Below are 22,258 nucleotides of genomic sequence, written 5' to 3'. Positions count from 1 at the left end.
TAAGTAGGGGGAAGCAATATATTCGATACCTCATCCAGAAACGCACCCTCTCGAAACCTGGCGAGCAAGCTACACCGCGATGCAGAGCGCCTCTCTTGCAGAGTCTGCCACTTGAGTTTATTAAACATCTCCGTAACGCTATCACGGTTACCAAATAACCCAGTGACGAAACGCGCCGCTCTTCTTTGGATCTTCTCTATCTCCTCCGTCAACCCGACCTGGTACGGATCCCACACTGATGAGCAATACTCAAGTATAGGTCGAATGAGTGTTTTGTAGGCCACCTCCTTTGTTGATGGACTACATTTTCTAAGCACTCTCCCAATGAATCTCAACCTGGTACCCGCCTTACCAACAATTAGTTTTATATGATCATTCCACTTCAAATCGTTCCGTACGCATACTCCCAGATATTTTACAGAAGTAACTGCTACCAGTGTTTGTTCCGCTATCATATAATCATACAATAAAGGATCCTTCTTTCTATGTATTCGCAATACATTACATTTGTCTATGTTAAGGGTCAGTTGCCACTCCCTGCACCAAGTGCCTATCCGCTGCAGATCTTCCTGTATTTCGCTACAATCTTCTAATGCAGCAACTTCTCTGTATACTACAGCATCATCCGCGAAAAGCCGCATGGAACTTCCGACACTATCTACTAAGTCATTTATATATATTGTGAAAAGCAATGGTCCCATAACACTCCCCTGTGGCACGCCAGAGGTTACTTTAACGTCTGTAGACGTCTCTCCATTGATAACAACATCCTATATAAACATCCTATATAAACATCAAATTTAAGGTTGTATGATGACTGATCACATAACATCCACACTTTGTACACTCTTTTTACAGGTTTGTCCCTCATATATTGTTTGAGAGATGATCTGCCTTTGAATTTAACCATTGATTCATCAATAGCAAGTTTTTGATATGGTTTATAGCAATCCTGGAATTTCCTGTATGATGGTCTAGAAATGGACGTAATTTGTACAGTTTATCATAATTCTGACTGTTTCTGTCAGGAGTGACCGAATTATCATTGAGGTGCAAGTTACTCAGTAGCCAACTAAACCGTTTTACTGGCAACAGCTTTGATATGTAACTTTCACCAAGATCTGTATCAGTGCTCCAGTAATCTCTGTAGCTAGGCTTTTTAGTGGTACCCATATAAAGATTTATTCCAATAAAAAGTCTTAACTGCAACTTCATTGGTGGGCACGAAAGTTTTGCCTTTCTCTGTAGCATACAAATTAGTTTGGAACACTATGTGTTTTATTAGTGTTTCATCGAAAAATTCACAAAACAAGTCAACTGGATTTAGGTTCACTTCGTTCTTTATTTCTGCAATCACACCACCTTCTCCAATAAATAATGGCACTTGGTCAACACTTGTTTCTTGGCTGCAGTTTACCGTGACTGTTGATGGAACAGTAGATGGTAAAATATTATTTTCACTGACGTCATCAATTTCACTGTCATCCCAAGAATCACTACTGCTTGACACACGACTGCACACAAGGCTAGAACTTGCACAGCCTGTCGTGAATGTGGGGTCATTTCCATCACTGCCAATACTGCTGTCACTAGAAGGTATTTTTTCAAATAAAATTCGGTAACATTTGTCCTAAGTTATTCCTTTTCAGCTAGACATATTCGATGGAGACGAAGAAAATATACTGGGTGGAGCAGAAGGGCAGTGGTTAGCAGCACTAACCACACAGAAATTTGTCTGTAAAACATGGAAAATTCTATTTCAATTTAAAGTTACATTACACATAGATTTATATATGTTCAACACATAAATATAAGCAATTACTTGCCAAAAATAGGAGTATAAAGAAGAGCTACAGAGAATACTGCATGCCGCTTCCAAGAACAGTGCTAACAACGAAGAAGTATCAACTATTGTTCTGAATATGCGGCAAAAATTCGTGCAGAAGAACTGCACTGCCATCTAGCGACATTTTAGGCAACAATTAGGTGGTTGGCAGAGAGACTACTGGCGCCTGAGCGGTAAAGGGAGAAAATATTATGTGGTTAGCCACAGTGACCACCACCCATTGAAACCGTCTACGTATGTGGTTACGTTATAGTTTTGCCTGTCCTTCAAAGAGATATAAATGTGAAATACTGTCAGGAGTAAGGTACAGAGCTGTGCTTGTATAAATCCTTTTCAAAGTACTGTGGAATTTGTGACTGAATATTTTGGTAAAGTGCAATCCAAATTCCAGATTCCATTTGATGGAAATATTTTCACGGTCTATACATCAATTAGCAATTTGCTGTAATTATAAAGCTATAGGCCACATAAGGAAAAGCTGCCCATATCTTGACAATGATATAAATAGAGGTCTGCATGGAAGCAGATATCTGTGGTAACTGGTACCTTGAGGATAAAAGTGTATGCTATTGTGGATATCCGAGGGTTATCTGTGGATATCCTCGACAATAACTCCTTTGTAGTTAAAAATTAAAAGACAATATCAATCTTTTACACACTTTTCATTTAATTGTGTTACCTGGGGTCAGTGAGAAAGATTGCATGAATCAGCACCACACATCTGTTGTTATGTTTCAGGTAAAGCTTTGTAGTGACTGAGTGGCCAGGTACCGAATGCATTTAATGAAATGCACACCACGAACATAATTTCATGTAAGGTGAAACGAGGTGAGTTCACATTATTGCAAGAAGGCCAAACTGAAATCGTTGATTTGGAAGAAATCTGCTTTTGTATTTGGTGGCAATGAAGAAAACAAGATATAGTGGCTTGTTTTGCATTTGTCTGTAACAACATTTTACTTTTCGATGTTGCGCACTGAAATGGATTTCTCAAAACAGTGCAGTTCCTTATTCATGTGGGGGCCAAGTACGGTGCAGTGAGTGCCAAGGAACTGTTATCTCGTCCAACCACAGTTTCAAGAAATTTAAAGGAAATTGTCTATCATCTGCGTGAAGCTGTTTCTAGACAGGTGACAAAAGTTTTCCAGTATGTAGGAGACAGACTAACAGAGTTTATCTATGGTGTGATTCATATCGTAAAATAAACTACATGCGAGGGACTGCACATTACATTAATGGTGAAGAAGGAAAACTTTGTGTTGTGCACCAGAAATTTCAAGGGCGACATTAAAAAAGCTGGAGAAAATATTAAACATGAACTGATAAAGATATTATGATCATTTGATTAAATCAGCAATGTGCAAAACATCATGTTTGCTGCTGGCAGAGGTCCAAACACTGCAGCAGTGATTAATAAACTCTTGTCGAGCTGTCAGAAGCTTTTGTAAAAGATCTGACCTTCTGAACTGCCATTAGAAATCACTGTAAGGAGATGTGGGCACACAATGGGACAGCAAACTAGATATGTTTGAGTCAATTAATTCACAGTGGTTTGCAGTATTAGAAATTTTGTCTGAGATAATCAAAACAATTTAACCAAAAATGTTGACAAAAACATTTGGGAACACGTAGTATGCCTGCTGAGGCAATTTAAAAATGCGACCTTCAATGTTTTAGTATTCTTGCTATTCGCAACAAGAATATTTAACTTCAAAATCACATTTGTGAAATATTATAAAACTAAATGCCTACACCGTCAACATGCATGGCACTATCAGACCATCATTCTATTATTATTGTCGCTCTGTGTGAACAATGAAATGAGCAGCCACACCTAAGAGCACTGTCACTTATTGTGAACAATTAAATGGGCTGGCGCAGTGGGGCTGTGTGATCTGTCAGCTGTGCCTTATGTGATTGCTGCACCGCCTCTGAGCCACTGCAGTGAGCACTCTGGAGGGCTCCTCTGCCATGATGCTCACTGCTCTTTACTTGGCCTTCACATCAATGCGGATGCAGGTAAGTGTCATGTAGATGTGGATAGCATTTTTCATATCCACAAGGATCTCTAGCTGCAAATATTGTCAGTGACTTCCCTGCACAACCGTTTGTAAATCGAAAAGTGTGAAAAGCACTTGCTGCAATGCAAACATCACACATGACAGAGCAAGACGTTGACATATCTTCTCCAATAGTACTGAACTTGTTCCCTTAACATACATCACTCTTCTACCAATATGGAAACACCAAAATATAATGCAAAGAATTCAGAAGCTCCCAATAACTCTCATCCATCAATTATTAAACAACAAAATCCTGCGAAGGATAATCAAAATTCTGACATTACTATGGACAAAGCAGTCTTAATGCCAGCAAATAATACATCATCAGATAAACTTCACGAGTCACTGGAAATGCATGTTAACTTGGTTAGCAGACAATGACAGAGATGATTTCCCACTTGCACATATGAATCGAAATGAGGAAGCTCAACTAATACACACTGACCTTTTCAAAAGCTATACCTCTCCAGCTATGACCAATTAGCACATGGATGAACTGGATGATGCGATGTCGAAATGTGAACCTGTGTCATTGGAAACATCAACTGCTGACAGGCAGGGTATGAAGCATACTGAAAGGAAGACAAACTCCTTTCTCTTATAGAATTTACAAGATTCTTGAAAATGGTTAGGCATTCCAAAAATGTCTTCCCGCTAGCAAAACAATTCACAAATGACATCAGAGCCCTAAAACTGGGGACAGGAAAGAGTTTCTCAAGAATTGAACAATGGGAAGTCCATGCTGGAATATCACCAACGTTAGAAATAGGATACACTGCTACTCACCGCAAAAGTGACAAGTTCAGCTGCAGAGCAGAAAAGTCAGCACTGCCCTGGCTGAGTGTGCAGAGACTAGATGGTGGCAGTACAAGGCTGCAAGGTCTGGCATCTGGAGCCTGTGGAGGAGAGGTGGAGGGAACGGGGAGCTGAAAATGAGAGGAGCAGAGAAGGGGAAAAGACCGAAGAGTGTGTTAGCAGAGAGTGGCACAAAGTGAGGGTGAGAGGAAGTGGATTAGAAGTTAGTGATAGGACAGAGTGGGCAGAAACTGTTGGGTGGGGGTTCTACAGATAGGGGGTTCCCGTAGGTTTCAGCCATGATGATTCTGGGAGCGAAGAATGTGCTATAAGGATATCTCCCATCTGCATAGTTCAGAAAAACTGGTAGTGGAAGGGAGGCTCATGATGACCCACATTGTGAAGCAGCAACTAAGATCAAGCATATTATGTTCAGCTGTATGTTGTGCCACAAGGTGGTCAACATTGCTCTTGGCTGCAGTCTGACAGTGGCCATTCATCCTGGTGGACAGCTGGTTGGTAGTCATACCAGGATGATAAGCTAAGCAGTGATTGCAGCAGAGCTGTTAAATGACATGGCTGGTTTCACAGGTAGCCCACCCTCTGATGGACTAGAATAGGCAGTGCTGGGTGTGTGAATTGGGCATGTCTTGCACCTGGGTCTTTCACTGGGATATGATACCTGTGGCAAAAGATTGAGATTGGAGACTGGGAGTGACATAGGGATAGACTAGGATTTGCGGAGGTTGTGAGGGTGTTGGAACACCACTGTACAAAGGGTGGGAAAGATCTGGTGCAGGATCCTTATTTCAGGGCTTGATGATAGATAATCAAAGTTCTGAGAATGGATATTGTTCAGCTGTTCCAATCCAACATCGTAATGGGTGAGAAAGAGGCCACTCCTTTGTACTGGTTTTTGGGGATGGTGAACGGCTGGGGGCATCTGGGGATATGGCATGCGAAATCTGTCTGTGGACTAAGTCTGGGGGATGTCTCTGAAGGCATTTGTGAGACCTGACCTTCAGCGTACTGGGCAAGAGAGTACTTGTAACTGCTGCTGTGCCAGCCCCAGCATTTTTTTAAAAATGTGGGTTAGTGAGTTTAATGTGGACAGTGTCGTGATGGAGCCATCAGAGAAGAGGTGGTCAACATCCAGGAAGGTGGCACGATGTGTTGAGGAGGACCAGATGAAGCAGAAGGGACTGAAAGTGTTGAGATTGTGAAGAAATGAAGAGAGGGTGTATTGCCTCCGTGTCCAGATCATGGAGACACCATCAATGAACGTAAACCTAACCAGGGGTTTGAGGTTTTGTGAGGCTAGGACGGTTTTATTTTAGTTGGACCACAGACCTGTTAGCATAGGAGGGCGCCCTGTAGATGCTCATGGCTGTGCTGTGAATTTGTTTGTATACCTTTCCCTCAAAGGAGAAGTAATTGAGTGTTAGGTTATAGTTATTAAGATGTAAGAGGTAGTGGGTATGGAGTCTGAAGGATGTTGGGAGAGGTACAGTTCAATAGCAGCAAGACCATGGGCATAAGGAATGTTAGCACACAGGGAAATGGTGTCAACAGTGATGACAAGGGATCCAAGAGGTAAAGGAGTGGGGATGATGGAGAGTTGGTGAAGGAGGTGGTTGGTATCTTTGATGTGGGACGCTAGATTTTGGGCAACTGGTTTGGGGTGTTGGTCAATGAGAGCCTAATTTTTTTCAGTGGGAGCACAATAAAGAGTATCACAGATTGTTGGGTTTGTGGATTTTGGGGAGCATCTGCAGAATAGGTTTTCGGGGTGTCATAGGGATGAGGACAGGAATGGATTCAGGGAAGAGATGAACTTACCACATCCTCCGAGCTCCCTACCACCAATGCACTTAATCCAGAACCAAAACAATCCCAGAACATTGTTGTCTCCACCAAAATCTTCAGCCCCCAGAGAAGTTTCAATCCAATCCAAAGGCCTAACCTTCAGCACTGCATCCAATATTAACCATGCTAGGCTTGCCAATGACCTAATCTCCTCCTCCAGATCCCTGCAATGGAACGCTTCTCCATCACCAATCCCTCCAACAAAAGCCAAATTGATCCTAACATTGAACCCTGCCTCTTCCAGTTCACACAACCATCCAGCTGTGATCCACCCCCCCCCCCCCCCTCGCCCCGCCCACTCCATCCAACCACCTCCTGGTCACCTTCCACGATTTCCTTACGTCCAACTTGGCATCTTCATCCCTTCCATAGGTCCCATCCTAAGAACATCAATAGCTACATCTACAGAATAATTCTGTTATTCCATTCACGAACAGCATGCAAAAAAAAACAAACACCTATATCTTTCAGAGCTCTGCTTTCCCTTATTTTATTATGATGATCATTTCTCCCTATATAAGTTGACATCAACAAAATATTTTCACATTCGGAGGAGAAAGTTGGCGATTCAAATTTCATGAGATCTTGCAGCAATGAAAAGCACCCTTGTTTAAGATTTCCACTCGAAATCTTGTATCATGCTCGTGACACTCTCTCCCCATTTCTCGATAATGCAAAACATGCTTTAACTTGGATGGTGTCATTCCAGCATACCGAGCAGCATACATAGCACATGCCCGTTGAGCATCTTGATCACAATAGCCATACATCAACAAGATATCGACCTTTTCCGCAATTGGTAAACGGTCCATTTTAACACAGGTAATGTATCAGGAAGCAAATACCGTCTGCACTGGTGGAATGTTACATGATACCACGTACTTATATGATTGTGACTATTACAGCGCCATCATCATCATCATCATCATCAAAACCTAATGACATATTTTGAACAGAATGAGCTCTTCCATGGCAATCAGTATGGACTCCAAAAACATCGATCATCTGAAACTGGACTAACACTTTTGTAATATAACTTCTGGAGAGCCACCAATCAACACAGTCAGGGTCAGATGCAGTACTTCTTGACTTCTGAAAGCATTTGACTCAGGACATCTACACTTCTTTTTAAAAGTAGAATCATGTAGACTATCAAATGAAATTTGAGACTGGGCTGAGGATTCCTTGGAAGGTGGGATGCAGCATGTTGCCTTGGATTGAGACTTATCAACAGATGTAACAATAACTTTAGGTGTGCACCAGAGCATTACTGTTTTATACTAAAGACCAGGCAGTCAATATCAATTGTAATCTGAAAGTTTTTGCAGATGATGCAGGTGTGTGTGTGTGTGTGTGTGTGTGTGTGTGTGTGTGTGTGTTTGTGGGTGGGTGGGTGCACGCGCAATTTCTTTTTCTCCCTAAGCCACTATACAGTGCATGGTAGGGGGTATGTCAATATTAGCAATTTTCTGTGTTATTCCATTTGAGCAATGAATGAGGGAAAGACTGACTGTCCAGAGGAACCTTGAAGTTCAACCAGTCTTCTGACTGAAGATCACCATAAAAGCTCCCACATCTCTCTTATCTTATTCTCATGAACTATGTATAAAATATATAATTGTGGCTGAAGAACTGTAACAGTCTTCTGTGAATAGCGGTTCTCTATACTTATCCAACAGGGCTTATATTGAGGATAACAACTACTTCCTTTCCAAGGTTTCCATAAATGTTCCCCAAGCATCCCTGTTACACTTTCATGTGAGCTATACTGAACCATTACAATCCTAGAAGTGTGTCTCTACATTCTTTCAGTATCTACTACTGCACTACTTGATAACGACTCTACAAGCTGGAGCAATACTATAAGGACTAGTCGTACTAGTGTCTCGTATGTGATATTTTTTAAAGACACACTACCCCTTCCAAAAATTATATGTCTTTCATTTGCCCCAGGTATTAAGTATATTGTGCATTCATCCCATTTGACAGCACTTCTTAGTACTACTCCTAAATAGTCACAAAATGTGATGTGCTCCAGGATGTTCATCACTAATGTTGTATTCTGATACTATTAGGTTATCTCTCTTTGTTATTGCATTTATCCTCATTGAAAGAGTGCTGCCATTCATTACACCAAGTAAAAATTTTGTGCAAGTCGTTTTGCACTTCCTTATCATTAACAAACAACAACACGTTTTTTGTAAACAAGAGCATCATCAATGAATAATTTGATAGTGTTATCCTATCTGGTAAACTGCTTATGTATACTGAGAACTCTAGAGGTCTTATTCTGCTTCCTTTGAATGTATCTTACACTGCTTCCATTCTTGTTTTGAACATCTGCCACTGAGTACAGCTTACAGGGATCTACGGTCAGAAATTGAATGAGCCAATTGCGTAACTGTGATTATGATGATGCAATATAGTGATGCAAGCCTTTCAGGAATCTAGGAAGAAACAACCTACCTGTTCATTTGTATTTACCTTTTACACAATATATTGTGTGAAAGAAAGAAAGCTTAATTTCATATGAGCAATTTTTTCTGAATCTGTGTCGATTCTTTCACAGCAGCATCCTTTCCTCCAGCAAAGTAATGTTCGAGTTTAGAATATGCTCTATGAAGTTATAAAAGACAGGCACCACCAATATAGTTCTATAATTATGTGCATGCATTTTTTACCATTTTTGCAAACAAGAGTGATTTGTGCTCTTTTCTAGTCATGTGGGACTCTCTGCTGTATTTCATTAGTGCTTGCTTCTAGCAATGGTTTTGCCCTCCATATATGATAGTGTTTCCATCAAGTCCATCTATTTAGAGCATCTCCATTTCATAATTTTACTGTGAATTTCTTGTGACAAAGCAGCTTTAGTGCAAATAGTTTGTAGATTATGCTCTCTGTGCGGTATAAAGATGAGGAAAGCAAATATTAGTTTTAGTACTTACAAAATGTTCAATTTCATTAAGACTGCGGCAGCATTTAATGCTTCTTTCCAGGTCGGGAGTCAGTTTTCCAACTTTTGCAATACTGTTCATCACAGTAATAGCTTTAGCTCTCACACTCCTGACAACAAATTATGAAAGGATGTTGAAAACACAGAAAGTCAAATGCACATGTAAACATATATACTCCACCACCACACTCTTTAAAATATAGTTTTATGGAAATGAAATTGAGTGAACAAATATCATAAAAATCTGAAATACTGACTGGACTGTCACTTCCAACAACAAGACCCCATCTGATAAATGAAGCAAATTAAAGACTGTTAAACATAAAATTTTTTTGAGTTCATTGATGGATTATTTTGGAAATAAAGATGTGTCAAATCGCAGAAAAGATCTCCGCTCAAACAGTATCCTAATTGTTCCAGCACAACAATTAGAACTACTTCAATGTTCCTTCAGAATAACTAAGATCACAGAGTAACACTCGTATAAAGTGATCATATGACCAGTTCTCCATCCTTCTCATGTATCTCTCTTCTAATTTTACCACAAACTCAGAAAAATATCAACTGTAGAGACTGTTCTTATCACTGAGTCAATATCACTAACTACATTTATCAACACAAAAAATTTCTTTTAATGTACGAGGGTGAGTCAAATGAAAACCTTAAATTTGTAATAACAAATCGAAATTTTGCGCCGTTATCCTGTAAGTTGGTAAGCGGGCTACAAACAGCGTGCAGAATGGCCTGTAGGTGGCAGCATAGTGCAGATGCACACATACCATCGCATTATCAGTATAAAGGTGGCTGCCCCACTTGCGACTTGCACCAGGGAAGAACAGTGTTCTGTTATTCGGTTTTTGTGTAGTGAAGGTGTGAAACCTATTGAAATTCATCGACGAATGAAGGTTCAGTTCGGTGATGCATGTTTTTCACAGCAGCAGGTCTACGAATGGAGTAGGAAATTTGCAAATGGTGTGACTATAGTGGAAGACGCTCCTCGTCCAGATCAGGCACAACGAGTTGTGACTCCACAGAACATTGCAGCAGTTGAAGCCATAGTGAAGGGAAACCGCTGAGTGACAGTGAATGACATTGCAGCATGTTTACAGATTAGTCATGGGTCAGCACACCACATTGTGCATGATGTGCTCCAGTTTCACAAAGTGTCTACAAGATGGGTGATACGGCAGCTGACTCCTGAAATGAGAGAACGGCATGTTGATGCTTGTGAAGAACTTCTTCGGCACTTTGAACGAGAAAGTGATGGCTTTTGCAACATGACAATGCAAGGCCCCACACTGCCCATACAAACAGTTGCAACAATCACAGACCTGCATTTTGAGTGTCTTCCTCATCCACCATACTCACCAGACCTTGCCCCAAGTGATTTCCATATATTTGGACCATTCAAAGACACAATGGGAGGAAAGAAGTTCCGTTCTGATGAAGAGGTACGTCACGGGGTGCACGAGTGGTTGTGCAGACTACCAAAAGAATTTTTTTCTAAAGGAATTTATGTACTTTGTAAGTGCTGGAGGACTTGCATTGAGTGTGGGGGAGATTACTGTATTTACTTGAATCTAAGCCGCACTTTTTTTCCGGTTTTTGTAACCCAAAAAACCGCCTGAGGCTTAGACTTGAGTGCAAAGCAAGCGGAAGTTCTGAAAAATGTTGGTAGGTGCCGCCACAACTAACTTCGGCCATCGAATATATGTAGCGCTACACAGGCATGCTTTGCAGGCACAAAGATAAATACTGGCACCAAAACCTCTGCGCCAGTATAAAAAAAGTGGAAGACGAGCTTTTTTCTCCGCCCCGAGTTTCGACCACTGCATTTTCATACATTATCCAACGAAGTAAATACAAATTCAGTATAGTTCATCTTCGAATGTAGCAGCATTTCAATGTACTACAAAAATCCACTGATAAGACTGTTTGGGATGTTTGTCAATCAAAATGGCCAACTCTATGTTCTGAATTTTTTCCTACCTGTGAGAAGAGATGGTTGCTAACAGGAACTTTTATGAATTGTGAATCACATGCAGTATTCTCTTCACCGTAAGAATAATACGAATATAAACATTTTGCCATGTATTGCTTCGTGTTTGCTGCTATCTCATTTAAATCCTGTCTGCCTAATAAACTACGAAACTAGAGTGAGACAACAGCAAACGCGGAAGAATATACATATCATGTCATGTTTATATTCGTATTATTGTTATGCCTAATATGATACAGTCAGAAATGAAGTACGGCAACTGACTAGATTTTTAAATCTAAGATGGCTCTAATTTCTGTGCAGAATGTAATGTACTAAAGAGGCGCCTGCAAAGATTTTCAAATTGAGAAAAATTTTCGCTAAACTCTTGTTCAGAACATCTTCTATCATGCACAGTCTATTATTTGGTTCTTGTTGATCATTATCAAAGAAAGCAGCAGAGTAAGTAACAACAAATAACAGTCTCTTGCCATTGTTTCGCTAATAACATGATTCCTCTCTGTCTCTCTCTCTCTCTCCTTTTTTTTTTTTTTTTTTTAAGCGGCGGCAGTGCACACTAAGGCAAGCCATGCCGCGAGCGGCGACAGGTCGTAAACACTCATCAGAATGCGACAAACAATGGATGACACACACAATAAGGCATTTTCAGCTCAGAGTGACGTAAACACCTATAACAAAGAGAACGGCACATATCAGATCAAAGAAAAATAACCAATGAATTCAAACGAGATGAAGCACATGAAAAAGGAAGGGTACCCGTATAAATACGGACGGAGCGCCTGAAGCATAGCAATGGCTACCTGGTAAAGCTTAACTGCTAAGCTTATGACTCGAACCAAACTACTGTAGCTGTGCCGTCATTCATTCGACCTAAATTGTGTCTCATATTACAAAGGACCAACTTTGTTTCGATTTGGAGGTGCGGCCATAAACTTTTCCCTCCCCTTGAATTTCGAGTCTCAAATTTCAGGTGCGGCTTAGATTCGGGAAATTTTTTTTTCCTTGATTTCGAGTCTCATTTTTCAGGTGCGGCTTAGATTCGAGTGCGGCTTAGATTCGAGTAAATACGGTATGTTGAAAAGTGATACAGTTTGTACCATTTCTGCACAATAAATAATATTTTAAAAAATATTTAAGGTTTTCATTTGACTCACCCTTATATGTTCAAGGTATTAAGAGTGGAGTTATTTGAACAAATGGAAGATCAACTGTAGTAATGGAGCCCTGACAGAGTGCTTAGATCTTATTTAAGAGGGTCTATGACTAAGCTAATAGCAAAGGACAGCCCCCACTTGCCAACAGATATCTGGTCATACACCTTTCAAGGGATTTAAGTGAGAAACATGCTTACAACTGAGTTACTTATTATATACATGTCTGGAACAAAGATGTCTAAATAAAAACACTAACATCAAACTCAATATGAAACTATTATTTAAAGCAGTAAAGTTACCACACTGATATGCATATGAAGTAGGTGCTGGAAATTTGTGCCCAATTCAAGGCCTGAACCTTGTTGTTCATCTTCCTGCAAGCTGCTATCCTACCATTAAGGCTGCATGTTGCACCCTATATTAGCAACCTTTAGTGTGCTACAGCTTTAGTGTGCTACATCTGTGGTAGTGCCCTACATGAGTGATGTTCGTGGCGCTTCCTGTCTTCCACAATGGATGAGATTTGAATTCAAACTTGTTTGAAATTTTTCACTATGGCACTTGCGACATGCACCAGTAGGAAACCTTTCACTTATTGCACAGTGGAAATTTTTGCGTTATCGTCAACTAATATTTATTAATGAGAATGAACTATCGGTTATTTCTGTAAATCATTTCCTTATTTCTGCAAGCATTCCAAGGACATCTAGGAATGACACTCACTTTCCACACACAGCAGACATCACGTCTACTGGGAGCATATGCTAAAATTATACTGTTTGTTGTAATGTAGTGGGGGGAGGGGGGCAAACTGAATTATAAAGAGGCATTAGGTCAATCCATATCAAGTGGTCCTTCAAAAAAATAATTGGTTGCTTGATCATCTCAGAAAAATTTTATATTTGCTGGGTGAATTCCCCAATGTTTAGTAGTCACAAAAATATTTAAAAAAAATTATTTTTTATTGTTCTGAAATGGTGGCCATATTTGTTCCAGAGTGCATGCGTTTTTCGTATTTGCAAGCATCTACATTTTTTTCAGTTATTCAGTATTGGATTGTCCTAAGCCTTTCAGATAAGATGCATTTAGTTCAACCCACTCTGTGCTACAAATTAACATCATCATCATTTAGCTGAATGTATTCTTTAATATATTTTTGATAGTTCAAAATTATCAGCCTCAAATTAAAAAAAAAAAAAAAACTCAATTTTTGAACAGTAGTTTTCCAAAGAAAGATTAACTTCTCAGCTTTAAGATTTTTTCTGCTACTACACTGTATAGTAGAGTTACTTAAGAGTATCAATGGTGAGCAGTTAACATTTAAAAAAAAATACACTATTTTAAAAAATGGATTTTTTTTTTTAAAATTTTCCATTTTGTGGCATGCAGTATCTTTGTTGGGTGACCAGATAAAAATCTGAGAATTTCACAGTTAATAGACCTTTATGATATCTAACTTCAGAAGGCCTATAAATTTCAACTTTGAGATTCAATTGGAAGATACGGAAAAAATTTACAAACACGAGTCAAAAACACGTTTTTTAACATCTGCGATATCTAGGCTTATGGAATAAAATATCAGTTACAGTATAGGGTCATTCCATGTCAAGTCACCCAGGCCTTTACACCAACCATGTCAGACTTTGATGAAACTTGGTACAATTACTTCTTTTATCATCCTGAAAGCACTTGTACAATTTTTTTGCTCTATCTCTTACAGTTTTTTTTATAAATTTTTAAAGTTTTTAGATTTGGCGTTGTTTCAGCAGTCGGAAATCGTAACTTAAATGTGTCCTCACAACTAAAAAAATTTGTATGTTAAAGAATACTCAAGATATCAGTATGAAATTTCGGAACAAGTTTGTGTATTATATCTAAATGTTAAAAAAATTACCATAAAGATATATTAAAATCTTCCAAATGAAAAAAAATTACGAGTAGTTGTTGGTGTTTTTTTTTTTTTTTTTTTAGTTTTACAAAAACTGCAATATCTAGAGTCTCAGACCTGATAGAAAGCTCAAATTTGTTTTAAAATACTCTTAATTGTATAGGCTATTAGATAAAAGAAAAATTATGTTGGCTTTTTAACCTGTTCAATAGTTATCTAATTTTTTAAATAATATTAATTATATTTAAAAAATAAAAAGTACCGAGTGACTTAGACACCAAAAATAAGTTTTTGTCTTCTTGGAGTAACAATGTATGCTTGGATTTTGTTTTGTTATTCCTGTGTTTTGAAGTAAAAAATTATTACAGTGTTAAATAGTGCTTAGATAGTATTTTATTAAGTTTATTCGAACTTTCAGTAAGTACTGTTACTTAGTTTACAGAGATTCTTTTCCAATATCCTATAAAAGTAAACAGAACAGTAATCAGACCAAAAGTGAAATCAGTATGTCAGATATTCAAACCCGTAGCGTAGGGTTATTTAAAAAATCTGACTGTTTCCAAACAACCTACACACCTTCAAAAAAGTTACAACCGGTACCTGAATTGAGTGAGGAAGAAAAAAATTTGATCCACTTATGATCTGGAATTAATCTGTGTGAATTTAAGAATATATGTTCACACCACAGCTACTACTTTTTAAATGTTTTTGAAAAGTATCAAACAACATGTGTAGACCCACTAAAAGAAACACAAAAAGCCCATCAAAAGTCGTTGAGAAGTGTAGGCTTGGATCTTTCTAAACAATTACTGACAAAAAATAGTGGCATAAAACCTAGACAAAAGCTTTGCTCAACATGCCGTAACTTTTGTGAGGAAAAATTAAGAGTTGAAGTCAATGAAAGTGAAACATGATGAAGTCGTGGTTGAATTAGAATCATTGGAATCCAGAAATGAATCCCTCGTACAAACAAACATTGCTCTTGATAATTTAGGTTTAACACCGATAAAGCTTCGTGACTTGTCAGAACAAAGTAAAGGGTCTTATTTTAAAAGGAAGGTTAGTAGTATTGAAAAGACTGCAAAAAAGGCGGTTTCAAAAGCATTAAAATATGATGCACCAAGTTCTGATGATGACGAAGAAGATACAAGTGTGGTTGAGAATGCAAAGGATTTTGATGTAATGATTTCTCTTATGAAAGAGAAGATGTCATCTGTTGGAGCTCTAGAAAAATCCAGATTCTGACCTTGGCTCCAGATTCTTGGAGTCGAAATAAAGTGATGAAAGAATTTAATGTAAGTGAGTACATGGTGCGACATGCTAGAAAGCTAAAATCTGAAAAGGGTATTTTGGAAACTCCTGGTCCAAAAAGAGGTAAAACTCTTTCTGAAAATACAGTAAGACTTGTAACAAATTTTTAGGAAAAGGATGAAAGTTCCAGAGTGTTACCTGGAACAAAAGACAAAGTAAGTGTTCAAAAAAATGTGTACATGCAAAAAAAGACTCATTTTGTGTAACTTGAGAGAACTCTATTATTCTTTCAAATGGGATAATCCCGAGGTAGAAGTAGGATTTTCAAAATTTTGTTTCTTGAGACTTAAATGGTGTATCCTTGCTGGTGCTGCAGGCACACACACTGTATGTGTATGCAGTATCCACCAGAATGTTAAACTATTATTGGATGCTGTGAAAATTGAAGAATCTTATAAAGGCCTAATTAAGATGCTTGTGGGCAACACAGAAAACCAAAACTGCGTGCTACATCATTGCGGCAGCTGTCCTGCAAATGCTGCACTAACTGAGTACTTAACTGAAAAACTAAGTGAAGATTATGATTTAGAAGAAGAAATTGTAATCAGTCAGTGGGTTAACACAGACAGGGCAGAAATGATCAAACAGTCTATCAGTGTTGAAGACTACATTTCTTTATTGGTTAGGTCGTTGGAAAAGCTCACCCCGCACTCGTTTATAGCAAAATCCCAATCAGCAGCCTTCAAAAGATTGAAAGAAGACCCACCACCCAAAATAGCAATTATTGTGATGGATTTCAGTGAAAATTATTCCTTTGTTATACAAAATGAGATCCAAAGTTACCACTGGAATAGAGGTGGTTGTACTCTACACCCAGTTGGAGTTTTCCTAGGAAATGAGGAAAACAATGTTTTTGTTTCCAACCACTGTTTTATTAGTGATGACCAAGAACATGACACTGGTTTTGTTAACTTTGTACAAAAAGAAATTACAAAGTGGCTGTCATTACATCATACTGACATTGACTCAGTTCACTACTTTACAGATGGTTGTGCTGGGCAGTACAAAAATAGAAATAGTTTTAAAAATTTGACTGAACACTTGAGATACTTTAATTTGAAGGCCCAACACTCTTTTTTTGCAACAAGTCATGGGAAGTCAATTTGTGATGGCCTAGGAGGAACTATTAAAAGAATTTTAAGGAAAGCCAGTCTACAGCTTTCAGATGAAGAACAAATAATGACAGCAATCAATGTGTACAAGTTTTGTGAAAAAAATATTGAAAACATTCATTTTCACTTTATTGACAAAAAAGAAGCTGATTTGCTACGGTTAAAACTAGAAAAACGTTTTTTCAGCAACCCGAACCATTCCTGGAACAAGAAGTTTTCATAACTTCAAACCACTTCCAACAAACAACCTTGAAATTAGAAGGACTACAGATAGTGTAAAACCCTCCTTAGTCTTTTCTTTCCATTCTTCTTCTGATTAGGTTCGTGTTGAACCATGCAAATCATGATGGTAAATGGTACTTTGGACAGGTAAAAACAATATTCAATGATGAAGAAGATGCAGAAATTCTATTTCTACATCCTTCAGGACCAGCTGCATCATTTTATTGGCCTGAAAGAGAAGATTCTTGCATAGTAGACGCACCTCAATCAAGCGGCGCTGGAAGAATGTATTACTTCAAAAAAGACTGTATCAAAAGAACTGAAAGCTCTTGGATGAAGTGGAAAAACAGTTTGAATCAGCATTAATGTTTATTAAAAAGACAAAATTACTCAAAAAATTCAATGTTTCAAGCAATCAGTTGGGTTATACATAAGTGTTGTAAGAACACTATCTTTGTACATAATTCTAATGTAATCTACTATAATTAATAAACATGTTAAAAAGCCATCATTATTTTTGTTTTATCAAGTAGCCTATATGTTTAAGAGTAAATTAAAACAAATTTGAGCATTCTATCAGGTCTGAGACTCTAGATATTGCAATTCTTATAAAACAAAACATCCGTTAAAAAAAAGAAAAAAAAATACATATACATATTTTTTTTTCATAGAAAATATTAATATATTTTAATAGTATCATTTTTATCTTCAAATATGTATAATAAATAAACTTGCTGCAAAAATTCATGTTGTTATCTAAAAGAGTTTTTAAGATAAGCAATTTTAAAGTTTTGAATACAAATTAAATTTACCATTTCCGAAGGTTCAGAAAATACAAAACATAAAAACTTTAAAAATTTATAAAAAAAACTATAAGAGATACAGCAAAAAAAATTTGCAGGTGTTGTCAGGATGGTATTAGAACCATTTGAGCCAAATTTCATGAAAATCTAAGGAGGTGGGTGTAAAATTTATTTTTTATTGGGTGATTTGATATGGAATGACCCTATACAGTTTTATAATATCTATGATTAATTACTTTTTTATTGAAAATAAGCCTACTAATTACATTATATTGTTCTCTTGTTATTTGTTTTTAGTACATCACCCAATTAACATTTGAGAAATTTGTTCACTCAGTTTGGGTGTTACGATCTAAGTTTGCCCTGTCACATTTATAAATTCAATGGGAGACAGCTCCCTTAGTACTTTTTTAAGTGGCATCCAAACTTGAAAAGATGTCCTTGGTCCTGGAGGGTGATAAAATAAAACATGTACATCTTGGTTTTGTCAAATATTATCAACTTCACCAATCTACCACTGTTCATCGTAAACACAAGCCCTATGTCTTTATTTTGAAGAACCAGTTGTGCAAGTTTTCCACACTGATGAAGTTCACTATCAGGCGAAGTTGATGTGATCTTAAACTTCAGTAAGTTGTGTGAATGGGGTACAAAACAATGAAAAGATCGAGTGCCTTTAATCTTCTGACAAGTGTTGAACCTTTCCTTCAAGACACTGTCAGAGACTTCTTGTATTTCCTCACGTTGTACAAAACCATAGGCAATTCCTTTGATATGTTTTTTACAGAATTCAAACATTTCTTGAGGTGTTATGATATGATTGTTATCAGTCCGCTGCAGACTTGCTTTTGTGACAGCTTGCTTTGTTGTACCCCCAGCACCATCACAAACATTCTTTCCTTGGCATGAAGTGAAAAAGTGCCATTCTACATCAAACCCAAAATCTTCTTCATGAAAGGAGATGTTAATTTATTTTTTTTAAAATATTGACTTGCTGCCCCATCCGAAAAGTAAATTAGTTTCTTTATGGAAGAGTGGGGCTGTTTAAAGTAGTTTGTTAATTTTAATTGAAAAAGTGCACTGCTGTAGTGTTGTGTTCAAGGTAGTCACTTATGACACAAAAGCTGTAGCTCATTAGTTTATCTTCGTCATTATAATAGAATACAAATGGATGAACTGTGGCCTGTTTGTTTACCCAGTGGTGCCCTTGTACTTCATCTTGAATAACAAAGGAATAATTTTCCAAAAAGACAGCAAGAAATAAACATTCATCAGCTGCCAATGTTTACTTTTTGTCTTTCAAAAATTTACTTTGAGCTTTTGCAATAAAATGATGCATTTTCAGATTTTCAGGGTTAGCCACCAACACTTCAAAAACTCTTCTTGTGATTTTATGACTGTCACCATTTCAGTTCTGTATTGTGTCACCCATTGTTTGTATTTTATATTGTCGGGCATAAAATCGTCTTCTTGAAACATGACAAGTAAGGCTTGTTTGCTTGGACAGTCTTCACATTTTCCCTTGATCATTCAATTGTAACTGTCAATATTGCATGCTGTAACTTCCAAAAGGTCTTTATAGTCAACTATAAGATTGGCCCCATCTATCATCAACTTTACGTTCTGATGATACAAACAAACACAAACATTACGGGTGCCAGATGCCCCTGCAACAATACACCATCTTGGTCTCAACTCGCAAAAACTTTGATCTTCCATTTTTAATGTCAGGATTTTCTTTTTTAAATTCAGTGAATAGTTCATTTAAATTACACACTATTAACCTTTTTTGTCTTTGAATCTTAGAACCATTTTCTTTCATAGAAACAGTCTTTTTTGTCAGTCATCAAACAGCTGTTATTGTCATCATCATAATACTTACTAACTTCCTTGATTGTGTTTTCATCCGCCAAATTAGATGCACTTTTCTTTTTTAATGCTGGTAAAATTCCCTGTTCTTTTACTAATTGCCTTGTTAACTTAACAAGACGTTCTGACACATTGAATTTTTCACCAACTTTTGCTCGACTCCAAGACTTCAGCAGTAAACTGATAATCTTAATTTTATCCACTTTGTTTGAAGTACTGCATTTAGCTTTTAGTTTTTCTATCAAATCATCATATTCGGTTGGTGAAGTTTTAGAACTTCCTTCTGTTTTAGAACAAACTGTATTTTGAAATGAAACTTCCAAATTCTTTTTTTGACTATAGCTGCCACTTTCTCAATTTTTGTATTCAAGGTACTTGGTCTTTTATCTTGACTTAGTTTTCTAATTTTACTAGCATCCGATATACCCAGGATTTCACAAGCTGTATCTACTTTTTAATGGTTGCTGATAAGTCACAAAACTCTGTATCTGAGGTTTCACTATCCTTTCTCTAGTGAATTACAAATATTTTAGAATAACATGTTGGACACAATTATTTTCCTGGTATGTGATTGACAAAAGGGCTTTTATTTTTAGAATAATGATAAGATGTTATTTCTCACAGACCTTTTGTTACAGGGTTTTTTATGTTTCTCAAAAGGGTCCATGCAAGACTGACCAACAAGGTGATAAAATATTTTTAAATATTTTATTTCATGGTACTTGCATGTTGATTTGACCTCTGGGCCGACTCGTAAGTAAAACAACACTTCTTCTTCTTCTTCTTCACTGTAATCTTCGATTAAAGTAATGTCTTTAGGATACACTCCATACACACTTTTATGTCATGCATCATTAATAACAACACCAACAGAACACTGAGAAACCATTTCTCAACTGCATACTACAAGAACTTCTAGCTAAATAAGTGTGAGTAGACCATTGTTGGTGTAAGGAGGAAGACAAGAATCAGACTTGTATAGGCTTGCAGAGGCAACTGTTAGCCTGCTGAAACAATTACCACAGCATTGTTTCGACAAATAATCATTAGCTAGTGTAATGTGGTGTGTTACATTATACAATTGGTCTACTTTATTTGATTAGCCTACCAGATATTGCAGATTTTTAAAAAAAACTTATTTTTGACTCGTGTTTGTAATCATATTTCCATAACATCCAATTGAATCCCAAAGTTGAAATTTATACTGAAGTTTGATATCATGGTCTATTAACTGTGAAATTTTCAGATTTTTATCTGGTCCTCCAACAAAGATATTGCAGGTCACAAAATGGAAAAATTAAAAAAAATCCATTTTTTAAAATAGTGTATTTTTTTAAGTGTAAGCTGCTCACCACTGATACTCCATAAAAAGTAACTATACTATACAGGGTAATAGCAGAAAAAATATTAAGGCTGAGAAATTAATCTTTCTTTGGAAAACTACTGTTCAAAAATTGAGTTTCTTTAATTTGAGGCTGATAATTTTGAACTATTAAAAATATATTAAAGAATACATTCAGCTAAATGATGACGATGTTAATTTGTAGCTCAGAGTGTGTTGAACTAAATGCATTTTATCTGAAAGGCTTAGGACAATCCACTACTGAATACCTGTAAAAAATGTAGATGCTTTTTTTAAAAAATGCATGCGGCCTGGAACACATGGCCACCATTTCAAAACAATAAACAACAAATTTTTTTCAAAAATTATTTTTGTGACTACTAAACATTTGGGAACGCACCCAGCAAATACAAATTTTTTCTGAGATGGTCAAGCAACCAGTGCTGGACCACTTGGTATTGATTGACCCCATTACAAGTTTTGTGTTGATGAAAGCCTGTCAGTAGTCATTTTGTGCTTTGTTTTAAATGAAGGATGACTATTAAATGTCAGATTACTAGATTTTATGTAAAGGAGAACTGCAGGAAGAGGAATTCAAAATCTCGATCATAAAATCACCATAGGAATTTGTATTTCAGAGAAATGAATACCCACAATTATACAAAAAAGAGAAATCAACATTTCAGATGTACATGGTCCAGTCAAATTAATATGACCCCACTAACTAACGGCACCTGGCAGCACTAGCAGTGGAAGGTCTACAAAATGTGGCGGGAGGGGGGGGGGGGATGCATAAAACAGTGCAACTGTTGTCATAATGCTGAAATGGAGCAATTTATCTGATGTTCAAAAGGACATGATCACTGGCTTTTGGGACAATGGAGGAAGCATTCCTAAAATGGGAAGTTTGTAAACTGTTTGCATGCTGCCTCGGTTAAAGTATACCGTGCACTACAAAATGGCACTATCCAAAGCACACAGAGCACAGAGGCAACTGTGGCGCATGACAGTCATAGATGAGAAGGGTAAAAGATG

General features: G+C 37.3%; 1 protein-coding gene across 2 annotated transcripts in view; it reads right to left on the bottom strand.

Moving 5' to 3' along the window:
* LOC124798282 (S1 RNA-binding domain-containing protein 1) overlaps window positions 1-22,258 on the bottom strand; it is a 240,498-nt gene that overhangs the window by 147,521 nt on the left and 70,719 nt on the right. For both annotated transcript variants that reach the window (XM_047261605.1, XM_047261606.1), the window contains one exon: window positions 9,516-9,633. In XM_047261605.1, coding sequence (XP_047117561.1) covers window positions 9,516-9,633 — 118 coding nt within the window. The remainder of the gene's footprint in view (window positions 1-9,515; window positions 9,634-22,258) is intronic.

Source organism: Schistocerca piceifrons, chromosome 5, assembly GCF_021461385.2.
Source record: "Schistocerca piceifrons isolate TAMUIC-IGC-003096 chromosome 5, iqSchPice1.1, whole genome shotgun sequence".
NCBI classification, from domain to species: Eukaryota; Metazoa; Arthropoda; class Insecta; order Orthoptera; family Acrididae; genus Schistocerca; species Schistocerca piceifrons.
The sequence above is the reverse complement of the archived record's forward strand: the minus strand, read 5'-3'. Positions and strand labels throughout refer to the sequence as shown.